General features: G+C 37.9%; 2 protein-coding genes across 5 annotated transcripts in view; both read right to left on the bottom strand.

Annotated features, from left to right (window-relative positions):
* Positions 1-221: 221 nt before the first annotated feature.
* On the bottom strand, positions 222-16,013 carry LOC131985610 (tropomyosin alpha-3 chain). Of its 3 annotated transcripts, XM_059350812.1 has the most exons (10): positions 15,900-16,013; positions 9,613-9,738; positions 6,914-7,047; positions 5,754-5,871; positions 4,839-4,909; positions 4,495-4,570; positions 3,383-3,445; positions 3,152-3,221; positions 1,841-1,919; positions 222-587 (listed from the first exon to the last, which is right to left on the bottom strand). In XM_059350812.1, exons 1-10 carry the CDS (start codon positions 16,011-16,013, stop codon positions 584-586), a joined length of 855 nt encoding a protein of 284 aa, XP_059206795.1. In that variant the 3' UTR covers positions 222-583. The 3 variants fall into 3 exon arrangements, with proteins under 3 accessions (XP_059206795.1, XP_059206798.1, XP_059206797.1); XM_059350815.1 differs by lacking the exon at positions 222-587 and having other exon boundaries at positions 1,837-1,919; positions 6,914-6,945; positions 9,637-9,738; XM_059350814.1 differs by lacking the exon at positions 222-587 and having other exon boundaries at positions 1,837-1,919; positions 6,914-6,996; positions 9,688-9,738.
* Positions 16,014-19,104: 3,091 nt separating this feature from the next.
* Positions 19,105-21,381, bottom strand: part of LOC131985601 (rho guanine nucleotide exchange factor 2-like) — a 44,702-nt gene continuing 42,425 nt past the window's right edge. For both annotated transcript variants that reach the window (XM_059350796.1, XM_059350797.1), the window contains exon 23: positions 19,105-21,368. In XM_059350796.1, coding sequence (XP_059206779.1) covers positions 21,340-21,368 — 29 coding nt within the window. In that variant the 3' untranslated portion in view covers positions 19,105-21,339. The remainder of the gene's footprint in view (positions 21,369-21,381) is intronic.

Raw genomic sequence — 21,381 nt, 5'->3', positions numbered from 1 at the left:
TTCACGCATTTCTGTGAGACCATGTTGAAAATAAAATGTGTGTATGTCTGTTTAGCTGAATTTGAGGCCAATTATCAAGAAGAGAATCATCTGACATCTGCAAGGAAGATAATTTTCCTTTCCACACACACCACACACACACACACACACACACACACACGTCCTGACCATCTGCTTCAGTGTACAGCAAAAATACAAATGGACACCGATACTTTTGCCCCAGCTTTCTTCCCTCTCATGTTTACTGTACAGAAGAGTTGATGCAGAAGTACAATGAAAAGTAAAGTAAGACAAACATCCTAAAACAGAAAACATTAAACGAACAATGACAATCAGATGACTAGACACCAATTGAAAAGGTGCAAGATCAGCCGATGCATTAACAAAGTGCTAAAAACAAAGTACAACAGGCAAACACACATTTCAGCAGTTCGGTACAGTTGAGGAATGAGGAAAGATAGATGAGACGAAATAAAGGGGAGGGTGCTGTGGAGAGGGACTGAGTGAGCCAAGAGACAGTGTTCAGCAGTAGTGGCTGAGTCTGGAACGGACAACCTGACAGGATGGTGGAGCTTCCGGACGTTTAGCTGAAAACACAAGAACCAAGTGACAGTGTCTTAACTAACCATGCCTGAGCATTGCAACACAAGTCAGTAAAATGCAAACGAACAGGGTTTTTATAGATGAAAAGCTTGGCTTGTCTTGAAAGTTTGTTTTTGTTTTATTAAGTGAGAGAAAGAATAACTATCTCTGTAATCCAACAAAATAGACTAATAAAGTTAATTAAAGCAGCTGTCATTATTACTAACATATACAGGTTCATCTCAATAAATTAGAATATCAGAGAAACATTTATTTATGTCAGTAATTTAATTCAAAAAGTGGAAATAACACATTATATAGATCCATTACACACAGAATGAAACATTTCATGTCTTAATGTATTTAATTTCTTCTAATTATAATGATTATGGCTTACATTTAATGAAGACCTTAAATTCAGTGTTTCAAAAAAAAAAATATTACAAAAGACCAATTTTAAAATGCATGTTTAATATGGAAATGTTGGCCTCTGAAAAGTGTCCATCTATATGACTCAATACTTGGTATTTGACTTGAACTACTGGAAATGGACTTTTCCATGATATTCTAATTCATTGAGATGCACCTGTAAACTCATGCAATGTGCTGCAGTCAGGACTTTGATACATTTTCATCCCTTTCGATAGATTGTAGTCCTACCTTTATGTTCCCTTCTCAGTTTAAAGAGCTCTACTTTACACTGCTTAGATCCTGATATTCTGTGGTGGCTAGCTGTTCTGCCACTATGAGGATGCAATATCTTTTGTTCCCAGCAGGCTGGTGAAAAGTCAGTGTTGTGAGAGATTTTGACTGTTTTTGCTGTGTGGGTGTGTGTGTGTGTGTGTGTGTGTGTGTGTGTGTGTTAGCATATTTTCCTGGAAGTGTGGTGATAAGAACCTCCCACTTAAATCTATTAACTTATTAGAAGCAAACCAATAAAGCAGAGCACCATAAGACCCTAAATTGATCAATGGACATTTTAAGCATTTTTATATGCCATTATATATTTGAGCTCATTATTGAGTCCTCTAGCTTTGACAAGTTATAATGGTTCTAATATTCCTAGAGCTGTGGTGATGTAGAGGTGACACACCCTGTGGTACACTGTGACATCACTCGGTATGATGCAGGTCCAATAGCCAGCTGGTGTTACAACCAGATCAGTGTATAATAAATTCATTTTTTATCCTAGTTAAAGTAATGTTCAACTGGTAGACTGAATAAGTTTGTCACTTGGAAATGACACATTGCTACTTACATAGAGGTCATGTCATTGAGGGCATGGTCCAGTTCCTCACTGATGGCTTTGTACTTGAGTTTCTGTGCGTAAAGCTCATCTGTATGGAAACACACAGACCAGGGAAAGGGGAGAGACAAACACAAGAGCTAAATTAATATTGTGGAATATGTGAAAATGAATCTCTTTAGTGAAAAAAATTAATCTTTTGGATGAAAGAATCACTTCCTGTAAAATGTGTTGTTCATTTCTCAACTTAAATTGAGCTCTTCTCCCTGCCATCTTTTCACTCTCTCTCTCTAGACCGCAAGTGCCAAGTTGCTCGAACCCATCCCTCCCTCTCCCTCCCTCCCAGGCGGCAACCTCCTGGTCTGAGCAGGGAGGCAAACCAGGAAGTGCCTTAAGCTGCATTCTACTGAAAATTCCAGCAGGGGGCGCTAAGTTTGGCTGCAAAAACATTTCTGTCCATTTATTTCGATGCAAAATGAGAAAACTTCTCACTTGATTTATTACCTCAGAATTTTTTTTAAGACAACACTATGGTCTCAATCGCGAGTAAAAAATCTTCTTCAAGACAATTTCATGTTTAAAGTTCAAATAATTTAGAATTTAGAATAAAATAGAAGATAAAGAATCGTATGATTTGGGGCGGGGCTACCTTTGATTGACAGGTCACTAACAAGGCGAGCCGTCATCAGGAGAGAAGCAGAACAATGCGTATCCACGGCAACGTGTCAATAAAGTTATATATAACGTTATATAGATATAAAAAAGGATGTTTAGCGGTTTGGTCTCATAACTTTGACCCTTTCACTGTATTTTCACTTAATGACAGTTTATTTGAACGTTTTGTTCAGTAAAAATATCTTGTTCAGCGTTTGGTTGGACTAACAGACACTCCAAGGAGTCGCTGTTCAGTTTTCTGAGGTAAGTAACAAACATTTTGTTTTTGTTTTTTGCTAGCCAAAACTAACATCCCAGTTAATGCTCCAGTTAATGCTAACATGAATTAGCAGCAGCTTCTCTCAGTCAGGTTGAGGTGTAGAGAGGCTGTAGTCAGTGATCAGATCCCTCTCCTCCTCCACAGTCCAGATATGGTCTGCTCCCCGAATCAGAAACAAGATGGCGACGAGTGTAACGATGAACTCGATGCTTCCAACTTCTATGCTCCCTCCCTATCGAATTAACTGCCTGTCACTGTATGCTAGGCGTGGTCAGTCAGTGATACGGTTTGTGTACTGAACTGCATGAAGTGAAACAGGTTCATATAAAAGTATAAAGCAGCCCTGGAAATGTTATAATAATATAATGATATAATAATAAGTATTGTACCCTCCAGGTCATCAATAGTCTTCTCCAGCTTGGCCACAGATCTCTCAGCAAACTCAGCTCTGGTCTCAGCCTGAGATGACAAAGCACAAGGTCTGATCAGGTGACCATCGATATGCAAAGGTGTGTACAAACATCTTACTGACATCTGTTAGTGTGTAGGATGGATTTGAATATATGTCATATAAATTCAGGGTTTCCAATATGCGACCGTCATCATTCCTTCTTACTCACCTCTTTCAGCTTATCAGTCAGGATCTTGATCTCTTCCTCATACTTGTCCTCCTTTTGAGAGTACTGTGATGGAAGAGACAACATTATTCAGATGCTGATCTTTGTGGAAGACAATTGGCATGTGACTCCATATCAACTTTTTAAGGAAACAAGAAATTAAACACACATTTACACATCAGCATTTTATCCACAATATGTGCATAAGGCAGCTACAGTATGGGTTGGGTTCAGGAGATAAACATGCAAAACAGGGACACCAAATACATGCAAATAACTTCATAAACGACAAAATACTTTCTGAAAACTGAATGTTGGCACTAAACACAAACAGTGTGCTGAAGATACCTGCAATATGAATGCAATTCTTAAGGCTATAGGCCAGGACATTTCCATCTATAAACTCTGGGTACTGGAGTTTGAAAAAAAGTTCAAGCAGTACGTCCTGTATGTGGACTCTGCATGTTCCCTTTAACCCATTGAAGCCTGGAAAGCAGATACGTCGTTTTGTAGTATTTGTATAAACTCTCAAATACTTTTTGAATTTCATTTCTATCTGCTACAGAGGCTGAAAAATCTATTATTTAGTAGAAGCGTTGACACTTCTGTTGAATTTCCAGAAAAACTTCAGGTTTTAGGGGCTTAATTTAAAATTGCCCAGAGGTTTTACAGGCATTTTAGGCCTCAATGGGTTAAGCCTGTGTAGTTTTGTGTGGATACTCTGGTTTCCTCCCACAGTTCAAAGAGTGTGAATGGTTGTCTGTTTCTCTGTCAGCGCTGTGAAGGTCTGCCCTCCTGTCCAGGGTGGAACATCCATAATGGATGTCTGAACATAATATCATGTAATTGTATTTTGTAGATACATATACCCATAAAAAATGCTAAGAACAAGACTGGAGAACACTGCAGCCAGCATAGTGAGAGTGTATGAGGGAAGCTTGTGCCATCTGTCTCCAACAATATTTCACTCAAAGTCACTCATCATCTTTATATGTTAATAATAGCATAGAAATTATTCTGTTTCGCCACTTATTTATTTTCACTTTCATTTGTCACTCATGCGAAATAGACAACACAAGATGTTGCAGAAGCATGCTGTGCCATGCTGGCCCTACCTTCTCAGCCTGGGCCTCCAGAGACTTCAGGTTATTGGTTACATTCTTCAGTTCCTCCTCCAGTTCAGCGCATTTACTTTTTTAGTTTGGATTTCAGGGAAGGAGGGAGATAAACAGGTGGTAGTAACAATGTTATAATTAGTTTGGAGAGAGGTTCACATTGTAAAAAGAGTATTCAGGTACTTCACCAAAATGAAAGTAGCAATTCTAGTGTAAAAATGATTTTGTCATCACATTTATTGGACTCATAGTGGCCTACAACACTGTATGTGTATGTGTATGTGTGTGTGTGTGTGTGTGTGTGTGTGTGTGTTGGGGTGGCGGTACATAATATAGATACTCACGCTTCAGCCAGTTCTGCTCTCTCCTCTGTACGCTCCAGCTCTCCTTCTACAATCACCAGTTTACGAGCCACCTGGACAAATGCATCACATATACATATATAATCAGACTAAATCAGGCGGCAACCTCCTGGTCTGAGCAGGGAGGCAAACCAGGAAGTGCCTTAAGCTGCATTTTAATGAAAATTCCAGCAGGGGGTGCTAAGTGTGGCTGCAAAAACATTTCTGTTCATTCATTTCAATGCAAAATGAGAAAACTTCTCACTTGATTTATTACCTCAGAATGTTTTTAAGGGCAACACTATGGTCTCAATCACTAGTAAAAATATTCTTCAAGACAATTTGATGTTAATAGTTCATATAATGGCCCCATTAAGAAGAAAATAGAAGATAAAGTATCGTATGATTTGGGGCGTGGCTACCTTTGATTGACAGGTGGCTAACAAGGTGAGCCGTCATCAGGAGAGAAGCAGAACAATGTGTATCCACGACAACTTGTCAATAAAGTTATCAATGACGTTATATATATATAAAAAAGGACGTTTACGGGTTTAGTCTCATAACTTTGACCCTTTCACTGTATTTTCACTTAATGAAAGTTTATGTGAAAAACGTCTTGTTCATTAAATGTCTTGATCAACGTTTGGTTGGACTAACAGAAACTCCAAGGAGTTGCTGTTCAGTTTTCTGAGGTAACGTACATTTTGTTTTAGTTTTTTGCCAAAACTGATCTGATAATCTAGAATTGCCTTATTTATAATGGACTTTATCAATTAGTTGTTGCAGCCCAAGCCTATTGTGAAGCAACAACACCAGCTCTATGGCTTTTTTATTTCCAGTACTGGCATAATATAAAAAAACACATATAGTCACTCTCAGGTGCCACCTGGAGACGGACTGATACTGCAGGTAACTCACCTCCTCGTACTTGCGATCAGCCTCCTCTGCGATGTGTTTAGCCTCCTTCAACTGAATCTCCTGAAGCTCCATCTTCTCCTCATCCTTTAGAGCTCTGTTCTCAATCACCTTCATACCTCTGAACACACAAAACATTACTTATTTCTTGAACTGTACAAATATTTTTTTTCAATGTTTTTGTTATAAAAAAAAAGTTAAACCAGTTACTTGGTCTCCAGCAGTAGCCATCTTTTTTGTGTTATCATGCTCACAGATGTTCTTGTGTATTGTATTGCAAGATTTATAGAAAAGGTACTGTTTACTTGTTCACAAAGCACACTGACTCTCTTCAATACACTGTTGATGTTTTTCTATAATGCTGATTACCTCCCCCAAGGAGGATATGTTTTTCTTTTTCTTTTTAAAGATATTTTTTTGGGCACTTTGTAGCTTTTTATTGAGAGAGAGAGAGATATTGAGAGTGAAAAGGGGAGACAGAAGGGAAGACATGCAGGAAAGGGCTCCAAGCCGGATTCGAACCCGGGCCACCCGCTTACGAGGACTGGGCCTCAGTGGTACGCGCTCTACCAGGTGTGCCACCGGGAACGCCCCGATATGTTTTTCAGTTATAGGATTGTTTATTGTTTGTCAGCAGAAAAACTACTGCCCTGATTTTCATGAAACGTGGTAGAAAGGTGTAGAATGGAGTAGGCAGAAGTCATTACAATTTTTAGTCTTAAATTTTTATATTTGAATGTCATTTTATATATGTCTCTTTTTATTATTATTTTATGTTTTGTGTAAAGCACTTTGCATTGCCCTGTTGTTGAAAGGTGCTATACAAATAAACCTGCCTTGCCTTTAATAATAGCTTTTCACACCCTGAGAATCTTGTTTTCACTGGTTTAATGTCACCCTGCTGCAGTGATGTGTAGGTGTGCTGCAGGACCCTGTGGCCTTATCTTTACACCCAAACTGCTAGGTGTACAGCAGTCATGCTGGGTGCAGAGGTGAAAATGTGAAACACTGCTATTTAGCACTATAAGTGAACTATTCCAACATGGCTTTGAACTGGCCCTGGGCAAAGGGGCCATCATTGTGAACCATGACCGTAATAGAAGACTTCTCTAAGGTTGTCTTATAACTCTGGTGACAAAGATCAAATCCAAACAAGAAATCACCTCTCGCTCTCATCAGCAGCCTTCTCAGCCTCCTCCAGCTTCTGCAGAGCCGTTGCCAGTCTCTCCTGAGCTCGGTCCAACTCCTCCTCCACTAGCTGGATACGTCTGTTCAGGGAAGCTACCTCTGCTTCAGCCTAAACACAGACAAACATGACAGAGACTGATTCAGACAAACTAATATGTTCTTAATCCCAATTTATCTCATATGGATGTTTAGTTAGGAGCCCTTGGTGCCAATTTTTATTTCACAGGGTACCCGTTTAGCATCAGTTTTGTCATGCAGGGTAGAATGGAGCAGTGGTCTCAAAGGTTAAAGTAACAAAACATTAGCAGTGATCTCAACGGTTGGAGTCATGATACATTAATAGTAGTCTCAATGGTTAAAGTCACACACACTCCGGTTTCCTGGGTGAAGGTCACGACAAGCCCCTCTCTGCCTCTGATTGGCTTATCCTTATACTCTAACTTTAAAGTTAACTAATCTCACTCCTCATGTCTTCACCTAACCAATCCAAACCAACAAAGTGAGAACTTCCAATTTTCCATTCAGGACTATTTAAGGGTATTTCATTTATTGCTGAGTAAGTATGAGCTATAGTAATGTTGTGACTTGGTAACAGAATAGTGTATATATATATATATATATATATATATATTGGCTTTACCTTAAGCTTACATAGAATTACAAATTACACCTCAAAAAAATGTATGGAGGCACTAATGAAAATATCTATTTGACACAGGGTTATTGAAATTCTGTGAAAAGAAGCATTGCATTAAAATGACATGTAAACTAACTGAAAATCCTGGGATACTGTAATTTTGGAAAGGAAAAAGGCCAAGTTGTTAGGTAAGTTAGGGTAGTCTAATAGTAAAAAATGAAGGGACATAAACTAGCATACATTCAATCCTTTTGTATTTTTGAGTTAGAAAATCATCAAGGCTAGTTATAAAGAAATGCATGGCTATCTGAAAACAAGCCACCCCATAAGTAACACCCTTTGTTGATCTGATTGGTTGTAGGTCTATTCAGAGGGATTTTGGTCTGTGCTTGCTTGGAAGTCAAAAATAAGAGGTTGCATATTAATACACATTTGATATTTAATTGGACGATGCCAGGCGAGAACAAGGTCACTTCTACAGTGTAGTATAGGATTGTTTTATGCAGGTAAGGTTCAAGTAAATACTAATATAATTATATGTTAATTTTTATTTTGTTTGCACCTAGTCATAGCGTGTTTTAGTTGATAAACTACAGTTTGCTCTTTGCTAGTCCCACAGCCACACCTTTAAACTGGTATTTTGTTTCAGGCATTCTTTGAATGGCCTTTGCTGACAGCTGTGACTCTTAAATAAATTTTTCAGCAATGACTCTGAAACTGAAAAGAGGCAGAAGATTAGAGGCTGGTATGTTTTCTTTCCTTTCTCCTTTGGTTGTAGATCAACACGGTTGTTTAACAGGAGCCTTAGTCACAATCACACAAGTCCATTGTTCATGTGTTATAATAGTTTCTATGGAGAGAACCCTTTTTCTTTTCTAAACTTTTGTGAACATAAAGGTTGTATTTGTGATTGTAGTCTGACAAAACCTATAACTCAACACTGTGTTTATATGATTAGTACAACTAGTATTAAGGAGCAAAATTCTTGAGAATATGAATTAATTCTCTCTCAAAGCAGATAGGCTAAATAAATACTGTGACCTGATTGTGATGGATGATATACCTAAAATGGACTTGGACCATTGTTAAGCCTGCAGTCAAGGTTGTGTGGCTGACATCATAGCCAAAATAGGGCTCTGAATCCCTGCGACAGCTGTGAGGAGTCCATGCAGACTATGATGAGAATGGAATGCAGGGAGACACAGAGAATCAGCCGGCCTGGTTTACACTGGCAGCATCAACGCTTTTATCAGAGCCTCGGTTCAGAGCTCACAATACAGGCTAGTATGAGAAGGTGCTAGGGCTGGGCGATATATCAATATAAAAAACATATCGATATATGTTTTAATGTGATATGGAATGAGACTATATTGCATATATATTGATATAGTTAAAAATATGATTTATATATAAATGCTTTTGTAATTTTTGTTATTCTTTTCTCATATCAGTATATTTATTTCAGAAAAAGATTGGCCTATTTTATTTAATAGGCTATTTTTATTTAAGATATTTTTTTATTTAAATGTGCACTTTATGGAGCTTTGATTTTTTTTTTTTTTTTTAAAGGTACTCCTGTTGTTATACAGTATTTATATTTTACTTAAATAAAGGGTTTCAATAAAATTACTACTACATGTCATATTTGGCTTTAACTTTGACTGAACATTTGCTCTCACTTTGCGATAAAAATATCGGGATATAAATCGTATTTCGATATTCAGCCTAAATAGTCGGGATATGACTTTTTCGCCCAGCCCTAGAAGGTACTGAATTGTACTATTTGCAACAGTTCCTCGACCTAATCAGGAATAATAAACGGATAAAATAGACAAATAACTAACTACTTCACTTTCTAGCTACTTCACATATTCCTAAGGCCACTCTGTAACACTTGTGTGTGTGGGACTAGTGTTTGGTACAGAGAAGTATGTTTCTATACTCTGGTATAACTGGTTAAACATGTACTATGTCATGTTTCAAGCTATAATAAATCCCAGCAGTTGTGTATTGCACTTAAGGAAGTGTATTACTTACATCAGCAGCCTTCTTGTCAGCCACCTCAAGCTTCTCCTGAGCATCCTTCAGGGCCTCAGAGTATTTATCAAGCTCGTCTTCTGTCCCCTTCAGCTTCTTTTGCATTTGCAGAATTTCATCTTCATGCTGATGGGAGACCAAACACAAAGTTAGCAGATTTGCTTTATTACATTCAAATATATTGTCATGTCATGGAATAAAATAACAATGTATTCCAGTTAAAGGTCAGGTCATATTTGTTATAGTCAGTCTTAAAACAATACTCAAATGTTAATATGTTCACAGAAGCACCTTTTGTTTGCTGTAATAATTTATCCTCTTCATACCGGCCCCTTTATGATATGATTCTAATGGCAAATCTACACATTTGGTGCAATTTAGTAAAAAAAAAAAAAAAAGAATGCAGCTTTGTAAGTTAAATTTGTGATTTGTGATAGTGGGCTATATAAATACCTGATTTGACTTGACTGAAGCCTCGTATTACCTTCAGATAAACCTTAGAGTTCATATTAGTCAGAATGAGCACAGTCACCATCATCCATCACTTTTTAATTTTTTTTTATTAATTTAAACAAAACCCAATATAAATCAGAAATGGACAAACACAGTAAAAAGAACAACAACAACAACAAATAACAAAACCAACGTAAATAAATAAAAAAACAATAATAAATAAGAACTTTAACACATTAAATAACATTAAAACTAAACTAGACACAAACAAACATCAAACATAATTACCACATAAAATATACAGTATATCAGTAAACTTAATAACCTAAGAGAAAATAATAAAGGGTCAATTTTTAATAACTTCCAATTCAATAAACCTTTCCCACCTTTCCAAATACCGTCCAACATCACCATTCCTATTAGCAATATAACCATCACCATCACTTACACTTGATGCTCATTCGAACAAGATCTCTTACTGCCTAGTTTCAACAGCTAACAAAGAATGTCAATTACTGTATGGATTAGATTAGACAATTGTTTTATGATAGACTTGGCTAATTGCAAGCCTGTCTCTTAATGTGAATTGCATTTTGAGCTACTTTCCACTCAGACACCAAAGACTTTCTTGAGAAAAGCATTTTTGTGACAACTCATAAGGTCAGGGTACGCTTCCAATTTTTCATCTTACACTTTAACAATAATAGGTTACCCACTACCAGTGATATATTGTCTCAAGTGAAGCAGTCTAAGGCAGTGACCTCATTTAGGATCTTGTGGACTCAGGGTAGAAGCTCTTTCTGAGCCCCTCAATGCTGCAGAGTGTATCTGGTACCTTCTTCTCAACCTCCACGGGGAGAAAAGGCTGTCATCCATGTGGTCGACACCCACATCTTGTCTTATTCTAGCAGTGCCAGTGGTGTAAATACCCAGCAACATTTCTCCCAGTGGTGCAGGAGTAGAAATTCCTCTGTATTTGAGGAGATACCTGGAATTTTCTCACACGTCTGAGATGAAACAGTCTGTGCCTTTCTCACCAGTCTGTCAATTTGAGTAAGCATTGATACACTAATGACTACTCTTGTAGCTGTAACAAGCAGTGCCGCTAGCATCGGTTAGCCGCTAGCATCAGGTAGCCGCTAGCTTTCACTAATGACCAAATTTCACCGCTTCCCGCATTTCACAACAAAGAAATTAGAGTTAGCAGAACTATTGTCCCTTGTTGTGAACCCTAACTTAAAGATATAAGTAACGGGTGGTCCGTAGCGGATTGGGTTACACAGGCGCCCCATGTGCAGAGGCTTCAGTCCTCGCTGCGGCAGAGCCGGGTTCGAATCTGGCCTGAGCTCCCCTTGTCGCATGTCACCCCCTTTCTATCTGTCTCATTATCAATAAAGCCTTGAAAATGGCCAAAAAAATATCTTTTTAAAAAAAAGATATAAGTAACAATAACTCACAAACTTGTTTTTGAGCAGACAACTGGCTTGCTTTGTTGTGCTAACTTACATTATTGCCCTAAATGTCAATAATTTATCTTTCCAAGTCAGTATGCAGCAGTATGCAGCACCGAGGTCAGGCCCTCAGTGATGGGGACACCAAGATACCTGACGCTGTCTACTCTCTCCACTTAGGATCAGTTGATATTAATAGCAGTGAAGTTCCTTCCTGCTTCTTTCCAAAGTCCACTATAGCTCCTCAGTCCTGCTGATGTTCTGAACTAGGTTGTTGACACCAGTGGGTCAGGTCCTCTTCTTCCAGGTAGGTCTTTTCTTTTTGAACAGCGGACCACAACTCTGTCGTCAACAAACTTGATGATGGGGCTGGAGTCCAAAGTGGCTACATGGTTGTGTGTTTACAGACAGTGGTGTAAGAAGTATTCAGATCCCTTACTTAAGTAAAAGTACTAATACCACACTGTGAAACTACTCCACTACAAGTAAAAGTCCTGCATTCAAAACTTACTGAAGTAAAAGTACAAAAGTATCAGCATCAAAATGTACTTAAAGCATCAAAAGTAAAAGTACTCGTTATGCAGAATGGATCCACTCAGATTGTTTTATATATATTCTAAATATAGCATTACATTATTTGTATTGATGCATTTATGTAAGCATCATTTTAATTTTGTAAAGATAGGGCTCATTTTAACTGTTATGAGGTTTAAAATACATAATCATGTTTTTTATGTTACATCTCGACCTGAAAACTTGTCAGATAAATGTATTGGAGTAAAAAGTACAATATTTGCCTCAAAATGAAGTGGAGTAGAAGTATAAAGTTACATCAAATGGGAATACTCAAGTAAAGTACAACAACCTCAAAATTGAACTTTAGTACAGTATTTGAGTAAATGTACTTTACGTTACATTCCACAACTGCGTCCAAAAGGGGCTAAAAACACAGCCACAACCTGTGTGTGAGTGTTTCTGATGATTATTTCAATGATTTCAATGTATTTTTTTGGGTCTCAGTTGTTACACAAGTTAAATCCACCACATACTACAAAGACCATTGAGCGTCCTCACATTCTCCATGAAAGTTGATGTGACAAGGTTTTAATTTCATGTGCTTCTCAATACTCTCTCTGACCTTTCATCTGGCCCTGTTGCTGCGGTTACAGTATCTCCATATCTCATCTGGTATATATCTGCCAACAGAGGTGTCAAAAGTATTCACATTCATGTTTCAGGTTCATTCAGGTTTTTAAAAAACGTCTGTAGAAGTTGAAGTAACAACTCAAGGTTTTTGACCAAGTGAAAGTGTAAAAGTACTCAAAACTACATGAAGTATAAAAGTAATTTAAGGGGGGAAATGCCATTAAGGACAAAAGCTTAGGCCACAGGGCCTATAGTGCACTACCCCACCTCCCCAAAAAAGCCACAATGACTATTATGTCATTAAAATGTTAATGTTGAAACATTTGGGATGATCCTGTTTCAGGTCCATTTCTGCCCATTGAAAATGACCACATTTTAGTACAATGCAAAAACATTAAAGAACCATATATGTGTACTACTTGAGCATTAACAGGTGTTTCATGGAGCAGAAGATATGATGACTAGTTGCCTATAAGTACACTGCAAAAAAAAAGAAAAGTTGGGTGAACTCAAAATTTCAAGGCAACAAACTTCGATAAAATTTTAAGTAGGACAATTAAACTAAATATTTTAAGTTTTGTTTTTGAGTTTGCTTAACTCTGAATTCATTTTGTCAACTCAACTGTAAGTTGCACTAACTTATAATTTACATTGTTATAACTTGTCAGCTAATATTGCGACCACAATTTTGAGTTAGCATTGATACGCTAATGGCTACTCTTGTAGCTGTAACAAGCAGCGGTGCTAGCATCAATTAGCCGCTAGCATCAGTTAGCCGCTAGCTTTCGCTAATGACCGAATTTCACCGCTTTCCTGCATTTCACAATAAAGAAATTAGAGTTAGCAGAACTATTATCCCTTGTTGTGAACCCCAACTTAAAGATATCAGTAACACTAACTAACAACCTTGTTTTTGAGCAGACTACTGGCTTGCTTTGTTGTGCTAACTTGCATTATTGCCCTAAATGTCAATAATTTATCTTTCCAAGTTTTACCAACTTAAATCACTGTTTTATACCAAAAAATACAAGTTGGCTTTCTTGCAGTGTATTGTAACGGTGCAAAAATGTTATGAAATGTAAATGTGAAATGGGGGGTCGGAAATTTAGCTGGATACAACAATGCTATTTTCTAATTGGATCATGTGTTATGTTATTTTTGGATTGGCTGGTGGGTAGTTGATCTTATTGACCGGGGCATGTCAAGCCCCCGTTGAGTTATACGATGCTCATAGCATCTTGCTAATTGTTCCATGGCAAAAATAACATTGTAACCATTAACTTGTATGTAAGGAAAATATACACCCTCATTCTCTTACTTAACAACAACAAAAATCAAAGTCTTACAAATCACCTTACATGAAAGCTCAGGATTCACAAAGGCAAAGCCTGAAAACATGAAATAGTAGTGAAAGAGGAGTTGGTATACTGCTGTCCTCACTTAAACAGATCACCCTCAACAACTTCCCTGTCTTCCTCCTAGAACAGTTCCCAGTTCCCTGTCAATCAGAGGACATCTAATCCATCAAACTTCAAGAATGGGATTTGAATGGCGTAATGGCGCGTGTGCTCATTGCAGCTCAAGGCTCTCTGCTATTTTCATTTTAAGCCGTGAGTCTGAAGGAAATTTCGTTATCTTGTATCATGACAATAAAAACTCTTGAATCTTGAATCACCAACACAAGAAATTAGTTTCCTCCGTAGGGTGGCTGGGCTCAGCCTTAGAGATAAGGTGTGGAGCTCAGATATCCGGAGTAGGGCCGCTGCTCCTTCGTGTCGAAAGGAGCTAGTTGAGATGGTTCCCCGGGCGTTAGAGGTTTTCCGGGCACGTCCCCTTGGTAGAAGGCCCCGGGGTAGACACAGAACATGTAGGATCCCTCATGGTATCTCTTGTGTGGCCTGGGAATGCCTCGGGGTCCCCCAGGAGAAACTGGAAGTTGTTGCTGGGGAGAGGGACGCCTGGAATACTTTGCTTAGCCTACGGCCCACGCGACCCGGCCCCAGATATGTGGATGAAAAAATGGATGGATGGATGGAAGGAGACCTGACCTAGGACTAGACTTGGGCCATTTCCTGAATTTTCCTCAGTCTTAAATGTCCCAGAATGCAATCAGATCCTTAAGGCGTGTTCTGCCAGGTGTAAAAGCAATTAGATAGGAATAACATAAAACAAAATTAATTATTTGATTAAAACCTGTTTAGCAAGTTGAGAGGTCAGCTCCTGCTGCCTCTTCCTGCCTTCTCAGTCTGTCTGGTGAAAGCAGGTAACAGCAGTAGTTAGCATCACAAAAAGTGATGTAATGTCAGTAATGGCCAAAAATCACATCATAGTGAGGATTACTAATTCAGAGCTCATCAAGAGCAAGTCATGAAGATGTTTGTTTGTTTTTGGGTGCTGAGATTCCACCAACCATTAAAGCAGGTATTTGTTTTACTCCACATATGGACAAAAACCAGAGCATCATGTTTCAGATAAGGAAATCCTCTTGAGAACCTTGTGGAACAGCTGCTCACAGGGCAGGATTTCTGTTTTCCTGGTCATTGAAGGCATCACTTTTGTAATGGCAAAGAAATGCATTCACAAGACATGTAGAGTGGCACACTTTCAGAGTTGTGATTTATAATCTTTAAAATGTTTAATAATTTTGCATTAGAGGCATTAGAGGTTTGGTTCCACCTTCAACAGCCTTCAGTGTGACCAACAAAGTATCAGGTTTCAGAGAAAGTGGTTCATATTTAATTTTTTTTTCATTTTCATGGAATTCATTAATTTTAAATGTAATTATTATTTCTGTCTCTGACTTTGACAATCTACTCATGAAATGTGCACCAAGTAGAGAGGAAGTGTCCAGTAAGAAGATACAAAACAAAGCAAAGCAAAACTACAACTTCAGGTCTCCACGATTCGGTGGTGAGATGAACCTGGTTCAGGTCTCAGTTTTAGGCCTGTGCAGGCATTCCAACTTGGGTTGAGTGTCATCATCCAATACCATAATGTGAAATATTTTGAATAAAGCATTAAGAGATGCTAGATGCTACCTCAAATTTATATCAGACAGTCAGAGCTGTGACCACAGAAGATAAGAAATTGTTATTATTAAGCTTTTGTAACTGCTCGTAGATTTTAAGATTAAAGGTAAGGCCACTCTCGCTCACTTGAAGGAGTGAAGGGAAACCTTATGAGAAGTCAATCCTTCTCTATCAGAGAATGGGATTTGCATCAGTGTTCATAACCCACCTGTTTGCTTCTGTCTTCAGCTGCTTTCTTGTCTGCTTCAGCTTGTTCAGCCTGGTCCAGTGCATTCTCCTTGTCCAACTTCAGCATAAGCATCTTCTTCTTGATGGCCTCCATCTTGGCTGAGGTTTAATGGGCTTCTGTAGTCGAGTAGAGATGGGAAGACAAAAAGGTACAGGATGGACAACCTGATGGCTGGTGGAGGCACTAAACCCTGACAAAGATAGAAGGAGACCATTTATATGAGAGAGGAGGAGACACTCCTATTACTAATCCCCTTAACTCCACACAACCGCACCCTCCTCTATCCTCCACAACCACCACTGTGAAACACACCTGCACACTAACATGTGTTTGTATGTGTCTTTCCTCTGAGACAGAAATACCTCAAAACTGATCCACTGTAAGTCATACCGTTATTTTGTGATGACGGTTTAGAAGTGAAGAAAACTGGGATCAATATAGCCTATCTAATAGGAAATCTGAGCTCTAATGCTAAGGTATTGAAAAGGGAAATGTTTTTGTTTCTTAAGAATAAAAAAAAAATTCTTACAGCTTTCCATTTTTAATTGTACTCTTTGTTATGGACACTGGGGGAAACAACAGCTGTTACTGCCATTTAGTGAGCATTGCACTGTCACAATCACAATCTTATCCGTTGATACCATTTAAGTGTACAGTCTAAGCCTCGAGCCTCTAAGGTCTATTGATATCACGTCATCTGCACCAGCAGATGACTCAGCCCAGTCCTTGAAACTCATTGCTGTATGCATTATTTTGTGGGCATTTTGAAATCATAAAAAGTGAAACGGGACTGAATTGAGTATTTAGTGTTTATTATATGAATACCAAAGAATTGTGTTAAATCTGGACTTTCTATTAGTCATATTAAACAATCAGAGGGTTTTAGAAATTGGCCAGTTAACCCCAAAACATGATGTATTTCTTCTGATAAAACGATGTTATGGCTTCTAAAGCTGATGTAAGCAATGTCTTAACACCAGGTTAATGAAGATTGAACCACACAATCCAATACCTATGAGAAGAAAGATTATAAAAGCTTTAGACGTTTGACCCATTATTCACAAAAATGATCAGTCAGGGAAATTGTGTTAAGTGTCCAGTGTTGACAAAAGTGTTTTCAGTGTTTTGGGTATAGGCACAGATGGATGTTGTCATATCATACTGTATATGTCACATTCATCATCACTTTTCGAGAACGAAAAGTGCTTGGAATTATTTAGATTACGTTTGTTAAGTGACCAAAAATCTCAACCATTTCAGGCACTTGTCACTCCCGAAAAAGTGAAAAAGAATTAATGTTGCTAATGACATCAATGGCTAGATATGCTCAAACGCCTAATCATAGGTTAAATCACACATTTTCACAGAAGTATGAAAAACTGTCAGGAAGCTCATTATGTTAACATTTATTTCTATGAACTGTCCTGGTGATGGGGTGAGAGGTTGTGAGTTAGAACAAACACAATACGAACTGAGACCAGAGAGGAATGCCTGTCCTGTAACCCTATTCCATCACCTGGCCTGTAATGCCTATAATTGGATTTCTCCTGGGGATGGACAGAGTATAGGGCCGACGGGGTGACAATGTCAGTTATTCCCTCTCTAGGCCCCAGTTGGTTATTAATAAACATCTTTTGGCTGACATTGTCCAGAGGATTAGAATAAGAGACTAGCTGTGCACACAAATAGGCAGACATGAACGCAGAGAAACAGGAACAGAAGTACTAGTGAAGTTTGTAAATGTGTTTGTAAATGACTATCTAAACTCTTGGACGTTATGAAAAATCTATTTGTTTCCAGACAAACTAACAATCAAATGAGAAGGTTGATATCAGGTTCCTCTCTGTGTTTGTGTGTTGGTGTGTTAGACAGTGACCTTTTCTATTATGGGGTCTGACCAGTGTGGCCTGACGGAGCTCATATACTGTATATGGTGACAGTGCTACAGTCCAGCATTAAGGAGAAATTCTAATTCTAGGAGCTGTTTAGCATTCATTGGTAGAAAGTTAATGTTAAAACAGGGTTTCTTTACAGTGAGAGTCATTGAAAACGGTTTCAATAATTGAAAACAATTTTTGCAATCATGTAGTGTAAATCCTGTAAGATTAAGAGCTATCCTTCAGGTCCTTCAGTCCTCTTTGATGTTAAAGGATACAAAAGTTATATATATGACTGCTCTACCAACTGTGGTTCAGTTGGTAGAGCAGTTGCCCACTGATCGGAAGGTTGTGGTTGTGCTTCGATCCCTGAACATGGCAGCCTACAAGTCGAAGTATCCTTGGGCAGGATACTGGACATCAAATGGCTCCCGATGCTGCGTTCATCCATGTGTGAATGAATTCCTAATGGTGGCAGGTGGCACTGTTTAGGGTAGCCTCTGCCACCAGTATGAATGTGTGTATGAATGTGTGTATGAATGGGGGAATGAGAGTAGGTTGTCTTGTAAATCGATTTGGGGGTCGCAAATCGACTAGAAAAGTGCTATATATTTCCCATTAACCTTGTTAGCCACCTGTCACCTGCGACACCCCAAATCATATATCTTGTATTTTCTTCTAAACCGAAGAAACCGGACCATTATTTACACTATTAACATCAAATTGTCTTGAAGATTTTTGACTAGTGAATGAGACCATCGTGTTGTCCTGAAATTTTTTTTTTGAGGTCATAAATAAAGTTAGAAGTTTTCTTATTTTGTATTGAAATGAATGGACAGAAATGCTTCTGCACCCACCATCAGCAACCCCTGTTGGAATTTTTGGTACAATACAGCTTAAGGCACTTCCTGGTTTGCCTCACTGCTCAGACCCGGAGGTTGCCGATTGTGCCTGCTACATGATGAAAACGACACTATAACCCTGTGACAGTGAGAACTTGAAAGAACATAGAAAGGTTCCAACCTCGCTGCACCTCCATGCTCCCCTTACTGCTATTTTGTCTGTCTGGGTACATCATTAGGACAAGTGATTCACATTTACCTTGTTGTTGCTACGTGCACAGTTTCCTGTACACCTGTTTAATATATTTTCTGATTTTACTTGCACTTAGAAAATTCAGGGGAAAAAAGTCATTCTGAGGTGTATTGCCAGATAATATCTGTATGCATCAGTCCTTTCTACATTTAGTCACTTGATATAACTATATCAATATATACATTCTCTGAATTCATACATCAACACAAATACATTTTGTAAAATTTTTATTTATTTCATGTAGTAATACAATTCACATGAATGAAGGGTGTGCAAAAGAAAGTGCATTCCTTGTTTTAGGCTTGGCCTTACACTGTCACTGACAAATACTGCATCTGCTGAATATATAACATAACACCTTATACATGTCAATGCTATGTTGTCTTTGAGCAAAATTTGCCATCAAAAATGGAAGTAATTCTGCCTTTTTAGGCTGCAAGATGTCACTGAGATTGTCGCCTAGAATACATTTAGCAGAAAAGTAGACAGCTGGAACATTCGGATATGAGGATAACTGTAAAAGTTCATAATCATTTTGCAGCCACAGAAACATTTGCAAAACTCTAAGTTGTGATCAAACCACTTTTCACCATATTTACATTTAAAATACACTGAAAGGCTTTATCCTGAAGATAATATTACATTCACTGGGCAGACACGTTTAAGTTTGCTTCCACCTTCTTGGTGATATCAGTCAGTCCAACATATAATAAAAAAAAAATAAGGATAAAACACAATAAAGCCATAATCTTATTTCTATGTCAGTAGTGAGAAAAGGCAGAGGGTAGAAAACATGCAACACAACAAAGCCAATCAGGCTGGAGAGCGACTCTTTCTTTACCCCATAAAACAAGTTTGTTGCTTCAGAGTTCCCAGAACTTTTCCAGAAAGGTGCGTTACTGGCTGTTCATTTCAACTGAAATTGATGAAGGGTCTTCTGAGGAGCCCATGCCTTGAAATTATGACACTGCTAGATTGTCTGTGAGTGCACACAGATACATAATGCATTCATCCAGGTTTCAGGACTCACAATCGGCAACAGAAAGAAAGAAGTTTGTCAGGACTCAGCATGAATATTTTCATCAATGTCCAAATACAAAGTCAGCAGATGTTTATCCCACAAACTCTAACTTCTTAATAACACTAATATGAATAATAATAATAATAACACTTTTCATCGGTCATCGGTGTTTGTCCTTACTGTCAAAAATCAATCAAAAGAGCCAAGTGTCTTTTTCTACAGGGAGTCCTCATTAATCAAGCGTGTCTAAGTATGCTAATCAACACACTTGCATTCTTATATTCAGACTGAATGCAGGTAGCAAAGATTTACAAATCATTGCACTCTGTTTTTATTCCATTTTTCACAGCATCCTGGAGTTGCATGATCTTTCCGAAATCTTAACCAAGTAGTTTACCGACCCAAACAAAGCTTAACAATAGCAGACCAGAAACAGACCTTTGGGTCGTAGCTGACATATAAGCTGTTTTTTGGATCATAAATGACATTTTGTTGTTTCGTTTGGAGGACTGATGGTCTTTGCCGTGACAGACGGAGATTTGGTGTGATGTGTGATGTGGAGTAATGTAGGAATCCAGACCTTAACAATAGTTTTGTTGTTGTTGAGTGTCAAATGTTTCATAAGCAATCCTTGAACCTAAAACTTAATATAATTATAAATTATACTATGAATGATACATTAATGATTTTATAAATTTAAGAATCTTAAAATTCGGTCTGGTGCAGCCAATAGTTTTACAAGTTTTAACTTCTGCTTTAAAAAGGAATTTGCAAGGCAACTGGACTGGATTGCTTTAGAAATTGTGTTTCTCGTGTCTCGTTTTTAAGGAGGATCAGTTTCAGTTGTTGTGAATTTTCAAAAGGAGCAGCTTACCTTAAACTACCACATCAAGGTTGTTTGGCTGTCCAACACAGTTTACAGTTACTGCAGTCTGTCAAACATGGTTGAAAGACACCAATACTAAAAAAAAACGTGCATATAATATTTTTAAAGTCTAATATTCACACATTTTCTGTATTATAATTGTTATTTTTGTGAACAATAAAAACCACATATGATCCCTATTCGTCTTACATTATTTTGATTCAAGTAATTTTGAACAACATAAAGTGTTAATGTTGAAAACATTAGCAACCCTAACTATCAGTTGTAATGTTCTTTAAATATTTGACAGAGTTATATATTAGCAGTATTCTTCCGGTTTTTATTCCCTTATGATAAAGTAATGGAATTAAATGATAAAACAATCCAAAGCATAACTAAAGAAATTACCAAAACAGCTCACTGTCACAAGCCATCTACTCAAAAGCAAAGCAGCTAAATAAACATTAAGTAAAAATGACATGCATATTGTTGGGATCAATCAGATTATATCATAACCAACTATAGCCATTAGCTCATTAGCACTCCGAAACATCCCGAGGATCAGATCTCCTCTGGAATATCTTGAAGATCTGAAAAAGTGAG

The sequence above is a fragment of the Centropristis striata genome, chromosome 14, assembly GCF_030273125.1.
Source record: "Centropristis striata isolate RG_2023a ecotype Rhode Island chromosome 14, C.striata_1.0, whole genome shotgun sequence".
Lineage (NCBI taxonomy): Eukaryota > Metazoa > Chordata > Actinopteri > Perciformes > Serranidae > Centropristis > Centropristis striata.
This window is presented reverse-complemented; position numbering and strand designations above follow the sequence as displayed.